Source organism: Colletotrichum aenigma (genome assembly GCF_013390185.1).
Source record: "Colletotrichum aenigma strain Cg56 chromosome Unknown KSG_Cg56_contig04, whole genome shotgun sequence".
NCBI lineage: Eukaryota > Fungi > Ascomycota > Sordariomycetes > Glomerellales > Glomerellaceae > Colletotrichum > Colletotrichum aenigma.
In genome coordinates, this window is record NW_023500910.1 from 5,180,876 (window position 1) to 5,193,701 (window position 12,826).

At 52.2% G+C, this 12,826-nt stretch overlaps 4 protein-coding genes across 4 annotated transcripts; 2 read left to right on the plus strand and 2 right to left on the minus strand.

The window, feature by feature from the left end:
* Nucleotides 1-227: 227 nt before the first annotated feature.
* On the plus strand, nucleotides 228-1,918 carry CGCA056_v007218 (putative feruloyl esterase; the record flags this gene model as incomplete). Its single annotated transcript, XM_037322467.1, has 3 exons — nucleotides 228-1,145; nucleotides 1,208-1,543; nucleotides 1,598-1,918. 3 exons carry the CDS (start codon nucleotides 228-230, stop codon nucleotides 1,916-1,918), a joined length of 1,575 nt encoding a protein of 524 aa, XP_037179381.1.
* A 293-nt stretch (nucleotides 1,919-2,211) lies between these two features.
* CGCA056_v007219 (Zinc-type alcohol dehydrogenase-like protein) lies at nucleotides 2,212-3,237 on the minus strand (the record flags this gene model as incomplete). Its single annotated transcript, XM_037322468.1, has 1 exon — nucleotides 2,212-3,237. The coding sequence occupies one exon, from the start codon at nucleotides 3,235-3,237 to the stop codon at nucleotides 2,212-2,214; it is 1,026 nt and encodes a 341-aa protein (XP_037179767.1).
* A 5,027-nt stretch (nucleotides 3,238-8,264) lies between these two features.
* On the minus strand, nucleotides 8,265-9,929 carry CGCA056_v007220 (Multifunctional cytochrome P450 monooxygenase; the record flags this gene model as incomplete). Its single annotated transcript, XM_037322469.1, has 2 exons — nucleotides 8,265-9,348; nucleotides 9,427-9,929. The coding sequence occupies 2 exons, from the start codon at nucleotides 9,927-9,929 to the stop codon at nucleotides 8,265-8,267; spliced, it is 1,587 nt and encodes a 528-aa protein (XP_037178978.1).
* A 697-nt stretch (nucleotides 9,930-10,626) lies between these two features.
* Nucleotides 10,627-12,128, plus strand: CGCA056_v007221 (Trichothecene 3-O-acetyltransferase TRI101; the record flags this gene model as incomplete). The annotated part of the gene is made up of 2 exons (XM_037322470.1): nucleotides 10,627-11,011; nucleotides 11,092-12,128. The coding sequence occupies 2 exons, from the start codon at nucleotides 10,627-10,629 to the stop codon at nucleotides 12,126-12,128; spliced, it is 1,422 nt and encodes a 473-aa protein (XP_037178979.1).
* Between the last annotated feature and the right edge of the window lie 698 nt (nucleotides 12,129-12,826).

Below are 12,826 nucleotides of genomic sequence, written 5' to 3' on the forward strand. Positions count from 1 at the left end.
GAATTAGACTCTTGGCTTCAAGGAGATGTCGTAGTTGATTGATCTGGATATCATCCACAAAACGTCTTTGATCCGGTCTACGTAAGGGCAACTCTTGGCCACCGCACTTCAATGTTCGTGTTTATAAAGCCTATTGATCTTCAGAAGATTTGGCCGTTGAACTCGCAGTTCTTCATCGATCTACTTCTCGAATAATTCATACGCTCACTTACCTCAAGTCCTTCACTATGATCCCTTCTCTCTTCAACGGCACCGTGCCGCCAAGCGCTTGTTCTGCCGCACTCATGCCCTACCCTGACCTCTTTGGTGCCGAGTTTCTTTCTCTTCAAACCAACTTTGTGGCCAACCACTCTCAAAACGTCCCCCCTGGATACTACTCCAACCATGGCTCCGTCAACGTCCAGAACGCCAACTTCTGCAACGTCACCGTCACGTACACGCACCCAGGCCAGAATGACACAATCAACGTGCAGGTCTGGCTGCCCTCAGACACCTGGAACGGCCGTCTCCAGCACATTGGAGGCGCCGGCTGGCAGGCGGGTTTGCACCAGGCCGGACTGATGGCCATGATGGCTTCCGTCGGCGAGGGTTATGCCACAGTTGGAACTGACGGCGGTCTGGGATCTGATTTTACCCCCGTCAACTGGGGCCTGCTCAGTGAGGGCAACGTCAACCTCTACCTCTTGCAAAATCTGGCGTCCACCACGCTCAACGACGCAGCCGTGATTGCCAAGAGCGTCATCGGCAGTTTCTACAACACGCCGCCCAAGTACTCTTACTACACGGGTTGTTCCCAGGGAGGCCGCCAGGGTTTCCAGCTTGCCCAGCGCTATCCCGATGCGTACGATGGCATCGCTGCCAGCGCTCCGGCGATCAACTGGAACCAATTTGCTATGCAGGGGATGTGGGGTATGTTCGTCATGGATCAGCTTGGCGAGTACCCTCCCGCGTGTGAGATCAATGCCATCACAAGCGCGGCGTTGAAGGCGTGCGATGGAGCCGACGGTATTGTGGATGGTGTGGTAGCCGACACTGACAGCTGTGATTTCGACCCTGCGACTGTGGTTGGAAATACAGTTAACTGCACTGAGTTTGGCTCAGAACGCAAGGTTTCAGCCGCCGCAGCTGAGATAGTCCGCAGAGTTGTAAGTGGCCCTAGCTGACCAAGAGATGATCATGACCAAAAAGACTAACTTTGGTCACGCAGTGGGATGGTGCAAGAAGAGCCGACAACACGACGATTTGGTTTGGCCCCTCCAAGGAGGCAGTCCTGACCGGCTCCATCACGGATGTCGCCGTCGTCCCGACTACCTGTACAGCCAACGGCACTTGCACTCGTGGATCGTTCGAAATCGCAGACGACTGGCTCAAGCTCTTCCTCCTCAAGAACTCCAGCGCCAGCACGGCGAACATGACCCACGCCGAATTCGACGACCTGGCGCACCTCTCAGTCCAGGTCTACGAGTCCATGATGGGTACAAACGACCCAGATCTCTCGAGGTTCCGCGCCCGCGGTGGAAAGCTTGTTGGGTACCACGGCACGGTCAGTCCTTCCCTAGGTATTCAGTGTCTGATTCCATCTACTAACTGTGGATAGACCGACACCTTGATCCCAGTTCGCGGAAGCACACACTACTACGACTCGGTCCTGGCACAGGATGCGCATGCGGATGACTTCTTCCGCCTCTTTCTGGCTCCTGGCTTGAATCACTGCTTCAGCGGCAACGGGGCGTATCCTGCCGGCACATTCGATGCCATGCGCGAGTGGGTCGAGAACGGTGTGGCTCCTGACACACTGATGGCCTCGACTGTCGGCGTGACACCGGCTTTCAAGAGGCCTCTCTGCCCGTACCCGAAGAAGCAGGTCTATGATGGCGTTGGCAACAGCACTGTCGGCGAAGGCTTCTCTTGCGTCTAAGTTGAGCATGACCCCTTACGTCGTTGAGTCTTCTTCAGTGCGATTAACCAAAAGCTGGGGCTATAAGGACTTGCCATTTGATTCACTTCTTTTGTACAATTTGCAGAGTTTATCAAACTATTAAAATTAAATATTCGGGCGCCTACAAAATAACAGTACCTCCAATCAAATGAGCTTCCATAAAGAAACTCGACCAACATGATTAGATCTGTGAGAACATTACCGACAACCTCGATCTGGAGGTGAAAAGAACATGGAAGCAGAACTGTGACTTGTTTCCCAGATCCCTACCCCTATTGTCTGTTTCCAACATGAACGATAATCTTCCCACGGGCTCTCCCCTCTCGAAGCTTCTTGTAGGCCTTAGGCACGTCCTCAAACGAAAATGTCGAGTCAATAACAGCTCTCGCCTCGCCCTCCGCCATCCATTCACCAATCCGACCAAAGAATTCGCTGTCATTCTTCTGTTGAACGAAGTAAAACCCTCTACACCCCATAATCGCCGGGCGCATTTGCCTGCTCAGATTCGAAAAAATACCAGAAAGCGACAAGTCTGCGCCAACGCCGACCAAGACGAATTCTCCCCCGGCCTTCAGGTAATGGTTGCTCTGGTCGTAAAGCTCCGTGGTGCTGCCCATGTTGTCGATAACGAGATCAAAGACAGTACCTCGGGCCTTCAAATTCGCCACAACGTCGTGCGTCTTGTAATCGATGACTTCATTGGCGCCGAGCTGTTTGCAAAGCTCAATATTTCCAGTGGAGCACGTCGTGACGACCTCTGCGCCTAGGGCTTTGGCAATCTGGATGCCCCAGGTCCCCGTCCCTCCACTTCCACCGTTGATGAAGACCTTCGCGCCGGGCTGAAGCGTGTCGGGCATGAGGGACTGGTATGCGGTCGTAGCGGCAGTGCCCACCGCCGCCGCGTGGTCCGGGTCGACTCCCTCTGGCAGAGGCGCGACATTGGCCATGGGGATAACGGTGTACTGGCTGAGAGCGCCCCTCTGGTTGATCATGGCATAGCCGCCAAAAACGAGCTGACCCTCTTTGAACGAGGTGTTCGACGGGTGTGTGCCGACGACGCGGCCACAAAAGTCCATCCCTGGGGTCGCAGGGCGGGATATCAGCAGGCGGCCGATGAGAGGCGTCGCGGGGACCTTGTAGTCGGCGGGGTTGAGCGATGCGCTGATGACTTCGATAAGGAGCTCGTCATGGCGAAGGGAGGAGATGTTCGGTACAGGCGCGTCCTTGTTGAGGGCGAGGTAGTCCTCGAGGTTGCCGTTGACGGCAGAGTACTGCCAGGTCTTCACTGTTTCCGGCATTATCGCGGTAATGTTGTTTGAAGTCTTGAATTTGGGAAGTATGAGTTCGCAGAGATAGACGTAGGAATCGTCACAGTTTATCTACTCCCGCAGGCAAGACGAATTTCATTACCGTGGTAGTTCAAAGAGGAAACAAGTTCCGGGTATTGACATTTCCGCAGGTGCGGGGCTCCTTTGCGGAGCGGAGTTTTGGTGTTCGGACGGCGACCCACAAAAGTTTCCGGCGTTGCACCGGCTCCGAACAACTAGTCAGCCCCTTTTCGGCCAAGGATCTAATCGCACCGCGGAGCGAAACCGAGCGGAAATTGCCGGAGCAGAAAAGAAATGCGGCTAGTTGAGATCTGGAGCCCTGAAAGATTCAAATGGCAAATATTGAAGAACGTCACTATATCAAGCTGGAATGTTATTTCCGATGATACCGATGAGCGCGCCTCTTTCGGGCCGGGACTTGTCTTACTTCCAACAATATGTGAGACTGCACACTGAAATGCTGGAATGTGCAAGTGGACCATTTTCGTTGGCCCTTGGAAACCAAATTGGCCCTTCTGTGACGACCAGACGCGTAAGTAAGCAACCAGTGGCCTACTTCAGGAGCGTGGTGACGGCTCTCATCCCCTTTTCAAAACGTCTGCTCTCTCTTTGCACTACCAATCTCTTCATCATATCGCATGAGACGGTCCTCGTTAATTTATGCGTCGCCATTACCAGACAAGATACCGACATTTAGTCATCATGCGATCATCTCTTCTGCTTACTTTCGCCTTCCAGTTTGGCCTCATCTCACTTGCTATCGCTCAAACTCTCACCCCAGCTCCAGTCAGCCCGTACCAGTACCTCGGCTGCTTTTCAGAAAACTCAGTCTTCAGTCTCGTCTATCAACCTATCGGTGGTGGCAATCCGGGAACGTGTCAGTCTAGATGTCAGGCTCAAAACAGGAATTTCGCAGCCCTCATCGGCAACGTCTGCTACTGTGCCTCGGTTGGAGCTCAAGCACCATGCAGTAGCGCCGCGGCGGCTGATAGTAGTTGTCCCGTCCCTTGCTCGGCGAGTCCAAGCTCGCCGTGCGGCAATACCAACCCCGCATACTACACGGTATATGGATTCCCGCCACCGGCTGCATCGTGCCCGTCATCCACCAGTACCACCTCATCCCTTCTCACTTCATCGTCATCTTCTTCTTCGTTATCTTCATCTTCGTCATCTTCATCATCGTCATCTTCATCATCGTCATCTTCATCATCGTCATCTTCATCATCGTCATCTTCATCATCGTCATCTTCATCGGCTTTGTCACTGTCTTCGTCGACGTCGTCCTCGACATTTTCGTCAGCAGCTTCATCCTTATCTTCATCCTCCGCTTTATCATCGTCTTCATCGATAACTTCGTCCTCGTCGTTCTCTCCGTCAACACCTTCGTCTTCGCCATCATCTCTTACCAGCTCTACTGGATCACCCACGACGTCTGGGAGCTCTTCCATAGTATCATCTTCGGCATTATTCTCCAGCAGTTCCACTAGCTCGGCGGGGATCTCTTCAGCAGGAAGTAGCACTTCGAGGGCATCTGGAACGTCCACTTTAGCTTCTGGCACAAGCGGCACCTCCAGCATCCCTGTGTCTATCACAACAGGGGGCAGTACGGGATCTGCATCACAGTCCGCTTCTTCAGGGTCGACGACCCGACAGACTGGCACCACATCGACAACCGCAACTTCGGTATCTGCAGGTTCTAGCATCAGCTCCAGTTCCACCAACACCTTGAGCCCCCTGGGTACCTCAACCAACAGCTCGGGACTGGCTCCGCAGTCAACGTCATCCAATACCCTGCCCCCAGTCACCCCTCAGACGTCGACGGCTAGTTCCGCAAGCGAAGCCGAGAACAGTACACAAACAACCAGCAACTTGACATCTCCAGGATCATCAACACCCGACCTGGGCTCGTCCGCAAGCTCTACCAATTCGCTCGCGTCCACCTCAACCGGCGAACTTCTCATCGAAACTCCGCTGGTATTCACCATCATCCCGCTAGCAACAACTCCTACGCCAAGTGCCAGTTGAAGAGGGTCTGGTACTTGCTTTTTACCCTTGTTACGTCTAGGGAATCAGAGCAGTGCTATTTGAGGGGGATATTCATGGTAAAGTCTTGGATGATATAGAATGTAGTCATGTAATGGATACATCAAGACGTTGAGTCATGTATACTAGGTAATTTTGTAGTGTTCACCATTCCTGGCTGCATGTTGGATCCATCGGTTGGAAGTGAGTGACGTTCACAGCAGGGAGCTGGAAAGAAGCGATATGAGACCTACCAGACAAACACGTGGGTTGATGTATGCATCTCCAATTTGTAGGCGAGTTTAGCTTCACAAGTCTTCGAACGATAAATATTATTGTTGATTGCCTGAAGGGACATCTCCGCATTCTGCTAAATGATTCAATTGCCCTCACTGTACATCTTGCAAATAAACCAACCCCGGCTGTTGATCAGGAGTGCATGGCTCCCTAGCATTTCCAAGCTCACATCTCACAAGTCATCAACTGTAGCCCCTCGTGGCTTTCTCCAACCTGGAATGCTTGGTAAGGTAATATACATTTCCTTGCAGTCATCCACAACGATGAGATCTCCGCTGTAACTTCATGGTAAGGCCGTTACTGCGAGGCTAAACCTACGACAGCAACTTAAGTTTGACTACAACACTGCAGCTCATGCATTCTTTGGCTTGGGCTGGACGCGTGCGGCTTCTTCGGGATGCAACCTCGATGAACCTTCAAAACATATGTCGATGTCACAATGCTGTTGTAATTAACGATGTAGCAATCGAATGAATATTCATGGCACAGCCAGCCTGGGAGATCATAAGAGTTTACAAAATCAACCACAGTGAAGACGAGGATGAGTCTCGGGCCTTCCTCGGCTCAATAGGTTTCTGTCAGTTGAATTTCGAATGAAACCGATTGGGCCCGCTTGCTCACTTGCATGGTATGAAACTGTGCAATGAGCTGCACCATGTACATCTTTCCGGCAGCATGGTAATCCCCATTGAGCCTCTCCGTGAGCAACTTGGCAAAACACTCGTCAATGATTATGATGAGGCACTAAACTGTATGGAATACTCGAAGCCAGACGCAACTCACAGACCCCGTATCCACTGCCCGCCGTCCCACTAGATACGTGGCCTGTTTGCGATGGTTCTCGTATACATGTATGGAGTCCTCCAGCATCTAAAGAGAAGTTGAGCCATAACTAACCGGGGCGTGCCTGGGCCAAGCAGCGTACGCTGATACTGTGATGTCTCGGATCTTCGTGTACTGTGTACAGTCATTCTGGGTCAAGTTCGTTTTCGCTATTGTCATTCGGATGAATCGGTTGATTTTTGGTGATGTCTTACCGTATGTACACGTCTGGTACAGTTAGTCGTCTAATGCTGTGATCGGCAGGAGTTGGTTAGTGCAGAGCAGAAAAACGACCGAAGGCGAGTCAGGCCGTTGTACGAGGGTCCACGCCCGCGCAGCCACCCCGGTCCCGACGATCCCCGTCAGCCCCGTAGCCCTACCCCGCCAAAGGCTCCGTCCGGTATTGGAATACGCCCGCCGAAAACCAGCCCCCGTCCGCATACCAGCTGCCCAAGGAGAACTTCTCCTTTGGTCCCCAAAGTCTTCATGATCGCCGCTGAATACATGCAGCTGTCAGTTGTCAAACCCAACATCAGCCTAGCGCCCCAGTCTTTCCACGTTCATCCATGGAACAGACCAGCCCAGATTTCGTGTTCGCCTCAAAGCCACCTGCGCCCTATTCCAGGCACCATAATCTATGCACTTACAAGGATCAACGGATCACGCCCAGGGGCTGTAGATTTTACCGCCGGCCCGCCATAGTGTTACAACCCGCAATGCTAGGATGACAGCTCGACGGCCCACAAGGCGTGGGGCAGCTAGACGAGCGCAACCACATCCACAGCTTGAGTGAATAGAAACGCCAAGTACCAAGAGGTGATGGAGCATGTTTTTACCTCATCAGCCCAGCCATCTTCCCTGTGGGGTTCTTCCGAGACTTCCCTTTACGCATCGCGGTCCAAGAAACGGGAGTCGTAGCTTAGAAGGCAATTTGATTGATTGAAACATCAGTCCACTAAAGGCCGGACTGTCCGCATGTTTTTTTCGATGTCACTAGTGCATGACTTTCCAAGACGAACGACTGCAAAATCTTTGGTAGATCGCGATCAATTCACCGTCACCTGATTTAAAGTTCACATCTCGACGGCCTTGCATTAGTCCTCATTTTCTTTTTCCAAGTATTCTACCTAGTATTGTTGTGACGTGTTGAAACTTGAGATGAACGCACAGCGGGTTGCATCGGTTTAGGATGGTGGAGTGTCCGCCCGAAGTCGAAAGAAATAGCCGCGCTCTTGGCTCTCATCGTCTTGTTGTCTCATTGCTGCCTCCTGTCGAAGGACTTCGGACCTCTGTATTCTTCCGTGACTCTCGGTTGACCCTACTGAGTGGATCCTGCACGCATTCCCACCTCGCTTAGGCGACCCATGACTCTTTCATGGTTGCAGTTCGTTACGAGTGCCTCGGATACTGTTTGCTCTCCCACCTTTCGGGTGGAAAGTTTATTTCTACCCTGGTTCTGATCAGTGATCAATCTTGGCGCAGAAATTCGAACATCACAACTTGTTGGGCCAGCCATCTAGGAGTTGTGGTAGACTGTTGCTTAGTAGGCGTCTATGGACGAAACAGAACTTTTCATTTTGGCGTAGATTTTCAAAAGTTTGCGCGTGGCTGGGCTCAAAAGAGAGCAGCTGCGGTATTTCTTGCCGTTGGGAGATACTAACACCGAGGTTCTCAGCCTGCCGGATCAAACGATAAGAGGAAGGTGCCAGTGACACGCGCAGGAAAACTTTCCAGATGAAATACAACGTGCGGAAGAATATTACTTGTAGTTCTCATATCTTTGTATCAGTAGATTTGTTCTCACACTCTCGCCTAAGTATATTCTGCTTTGTCTCTATGAAGAAGCTATCTGTTTATCAACAGCCGTGCCTCGCCAAATCCTCCTGAACAAGCTCAGCATCCTCATCACCCCACGCGTGCTTTCCTTCGACGCATCTGATGAGATCGACGGACTTGTCACTTCTCGGCTTGATGCTGTACGGGAAGTCGACCGGGCGGCAAATCAAGCCGCTCGTAGTCTGGATCTTCGGAGTAATCTCGTTGCCCGAATCGTCAACAGCCTTCTTGATGTCAAACGTCGCCAAAAGACGTGCGACGGTGATGAAGAGACTCTCATCTGCCAAAAAGCGGCCAGGGCAAATTCTGCGGCCGTATCCAAAGGTCTCGTCTGTAGGATCCGGCTCATTGCGGGGAGCCAGATACCGGGCAGGGTCAAAAGAATCCGGCTCCGCATACGTCGCAGGATCGTGCAAGAACCACCAGATGGACGGCAGCAGATATGCACCCTTGGGTATGTGGTACCCTCCATAGGTGATGTCTTCGTCAGTCCGGTGAGCTACGCCCAATGGCGCAACATGGAGCCAACGGAAAGATTCCTTGACGACACCATTGACGTAAGGCAGGCGCTCGCGGTCTCCAAATTGAGGTAGCCGGTCTTTTCCGACAACACTCTCAATCTCCGCCTGTGCCTTCTTCTGAACATCGGGGAAAAGAATCATGGCCAGGATAAAGCTGTGAATGGCCGACGCCGTGGTATCAGCACCACCACCGTACATGACCAAGGCTGTCTTCTTGATGTCATCCTCCCAGTGCTCGTTCTTGGCCTCGCCAGTGGCAGTGCTCTCTTGCTCAAGGAGTGACGAGACAAAAGATCGTTCGTGAGTTCCACTGGCCATCCTCTTCTGTACAAAACCATAAGGGACATCCTTCGTCGTCTCCAGGAGTTTGCCCCATTCTCGGCCCTGCTTCTTGAATGAAGTTCCCGGAACACCTTCTGGGAGATGCTGGAGGAAGGGGAAAATGTCCACTGCCCAGCCTAGAAGAACGGTTGCGAGCGCAAAGACATCCATGGTACGCTCAACCAGATGGACCAAGGGATCACTTTTACCAGGCGAGATGGAATAGCCATAAGTGATTCTCAGGATGATGGCACTGGCCTCACTATGGAAATGAATTAGCGGCAGGTTTTCAAGTCAGCCGCGTCCAATGGATGAAGCCTTGTTGGATGCGTAGACTTACGTCTTGATGTGCGACACCAAGTTGGCGGGGTCATCCAGAACGCGGAGAAGGAAGCGGTGAGACTCTGGCTCAATATTATCTCGGTACCGAGCTGCTACAGCCTTCGTACCGAACTGCTGGTGTACCAACTTCCGGTGCCGACGAAATGTCCCATCATATTGTTGGAGGTTCAAGAGCGATGCGAAGCCGCAGATATCCGCAAATCGCATGAAAGGGCGTCCTGATGTTTTGGTTGAGGATTTCACCAACAGGTCATGTGTTGCCTGACGGTCGTGAAGGATGATGATCTTCTGTCCCAGAATATCGATGGAACTAATGGGTCCATAGATGTCTTTGAATTTCAGCCAATGCTGGTACTCGGGCGTCCCACTCGGGGGTAAGTCTCTGAGATTGCCGACGATGGGAAGCGGCTTGGGCCCGGGCGGGAGATTGGAACTGCCTTTCCCCCGAAGATAGAGGTAACAGAAGACACCTAAGATCCCCAGTGCAATGGCCGCCAACATCTCGTCGTCTGTGTCTCGCTTCTTCCCCGAGAATCAGATAGATGATGGGTTTCGAAAATAAGAGAAAAGGCGACAGAGAGAGTGAATGCCACTAGACAGGCGGGACTGTGGGTTCCGTTTTGTTTACACCCCGTTTATCCGGCCTCTTATAACACAAGTCCAGCCGAGCCCTAGGGCAGGTAGTAGTTTGTAATCGGCGACGTCCATGGGGGGTGACGGAGACTCTCGTGGGCTGATATGCCGCTCTCCCTCGAAGCATTCTCTCTTGACTGCAATCACCACGTATTCCTCTACACCCATAAAAGCAAGGGTATAGCGTGACAGAAAATTCACCGAACGATATTGCAATTATGCTACGACAATATGGAGAACAGGAGGCAGTGACACGTACCCACCATGAGCGGAGCTTTCACTTCATGGGGCAGGTGGCAGCCCTGGCCCACGCGCAATCTATTTCAATGCCACCTGAACTGACTCTTCAAGATCCAGTGAACCGGACCCTTGAGTTTGAGACGCATACGACGGATACTTGTAGACCGCCGTTTGGTTTCCGATCGAATGGACTGATGTTGATGGGCCATATCGGACAAAACACAAATCGTCTCATGCATCTCGTTGTGGTTCATCTCATATCATCGAGCTCAACCACCTCTGACGTCTTTTCACCTTCAATTGCATTATTTTTCAATACGTAATTATGTCATCGCGGGAAATCTTTCAACTACGTCCCTTGGGCTGGGAACAGGACCCCGAGGAAGAGAGGTTCAAGCTCTCTGTTCTTGACCCTACGCCTCAAGCCGCGTACAACCATTACGCACTCTTCTTTCGCTTGGACGACGCAAAGAAGAATGACGCCGTCGAAATTCTCAAGGCTGGCCTGCAAAGGACCCTCAGCCAGGCGAGGTACATGTGCGCCACAATTGAACGAGACCCCCAGGGTGGCTATTCCTTTGTGAAGAGGAAGGAGTCGGCAGTACAGTTCGTTGTTCACCGTCTGGATCCTAACGGCAATCATCCATCTTTGGACTCTATCGAGGCGTCCTACTTTTCTGGAAACAGTCTTGGAGATGTCAATCTCTGGAGTAAGTCTCCAGTCTCGTTGTTGCCATCCTCGGATGACCAAGATTGTCTGTTCAACCATACTAACATTTATTTCATGTAGGCATTCCTGAGTTGACATGGGGAGAAAGGCCAGAAGCCGACCCAGACTGCAGCCCAGTAGTAGCAGCATATCACATCAACATCATGGATGGCGGTCTGATCTTCAGCATGCACAACCATCATTACTCCTGCGATGTCATGGGTTGGGCCAACTTCACACGCCAGCTTGCTGAGAACTGCTTCGCGGCCTCCAACTCAACTAACTTCCCGTCGTGGGATCCCGCATGCATCGACGCATCGCGCTTCACCAAGGATCTACCGGCGGAGAGCCTCCTGGATGGACCCGCTATTCCACAAATGCACCCCGATCATAAGGAGCAACAAGCGGTGCTGTTCCATTTACCTAAGAGCAAGGCTGAAGCACTGAAGAAGCTTGCGATGCCAACAGATCCTGCGTCGCATTGGATCTCAACCTACGACGCCACGTGTGCATACGTCTGGCGGATGCTCACGAAGGTTCGCGCTCCGCTCCACAAGCCGGACTCTTCCACACCCCTCTGGTGGGGAGAAGCTGTAAACATGCGACCTCGTCTGAGCAATCCTCCTGTCCCAGAGCGCATGATGCGCAACGTCGTCGCGGGAGCTTTCTCGGACACTGCTCCGGTTCCGCCTCTGACCGTTGCTGATGTTGTCGATGGCGCTCCTCTGTCGAAGCTTGCAGGCTACATCCGCGCCTTGACAGAGAGCTGTAACGAGGAGCATTTGGAACGCTTGATTGGCTTCATAGCACCAATCAAGGACAAGCGAACAATCAGCCTACGCGTCGATGCCCACCCGCCGATGAGCATGTTCGTGACTGATCATCGCCCAGCGGATGTCAGCGGCTTTGACTTCGGGTTTGCCAAGCCCATCACGCATCGTCACCTTTGGGGAGGTCACAAGACTGCAGGTGTAGTTCTCATCTACCCGCCAGTTGGAGGAACTGCAAGCGCCGATGAGGGATTCATGTTCGCCATAACTATGGAGAAAGAGTTGGTTGCCAAGCTGATGGAAAGTCCGGAATGGACGGAGTACTTTGAGTACCGTGGGATTGATTAGAGTACGAATATCAATATGCAAGATTGGGTTTCTGTTTGTACACAATAAAGAACTTAGCGATGCTGCGTTAAGCGGTATGAGCTTCGGCACGAGCGGCGCGATAAGCGCGCTAGTCGCGGGCGATGTTGCGGTGAACCCTGAAGATGCACGTTTTTAACACGACGTATTGCACAGTGCCAGACATTGTGCGCGCTTCAACTACCGTTTGTTGTTCTTTTAAGACTTTATGGTTGAGAAGGTACAGATTGCGGCGGTCAACTGCCAGCCTGATGCTTCATCTACACAACCCTGGAGTTCCCAGTAACGTGGTCAACGTCTTCACAGTAGTACGTGTCGATCACGGATGCCCCGTAGACGCCCCCACTATATAAGCTACGCCTTTACACCGTTGCAAGTTAGACTGATGTTGATCTCATTTTCCATTATCGAGTCATGCATTAAACGGAAGCTTCGTGCGCTAAGTTTATCCTTTTATGAGCTATGTGGAAATAAATGGCGATTTAGATTAATTTCCAAGTTTCGACCGGTAGATACTGGTTGGGGGTGGAGTGTATGCCTCGCTGCCGCATTGTCGAGTCATGCCCTCATACGAACATGGGGCCTTTGGCCAGGTCCGGGTGTGTCCGGCAGCACGGAGAGACCCCTAATGCTTGTATTGTACGTTGCGCAGGTTTTTGTGCCCCGTACCGCGTCTCGGC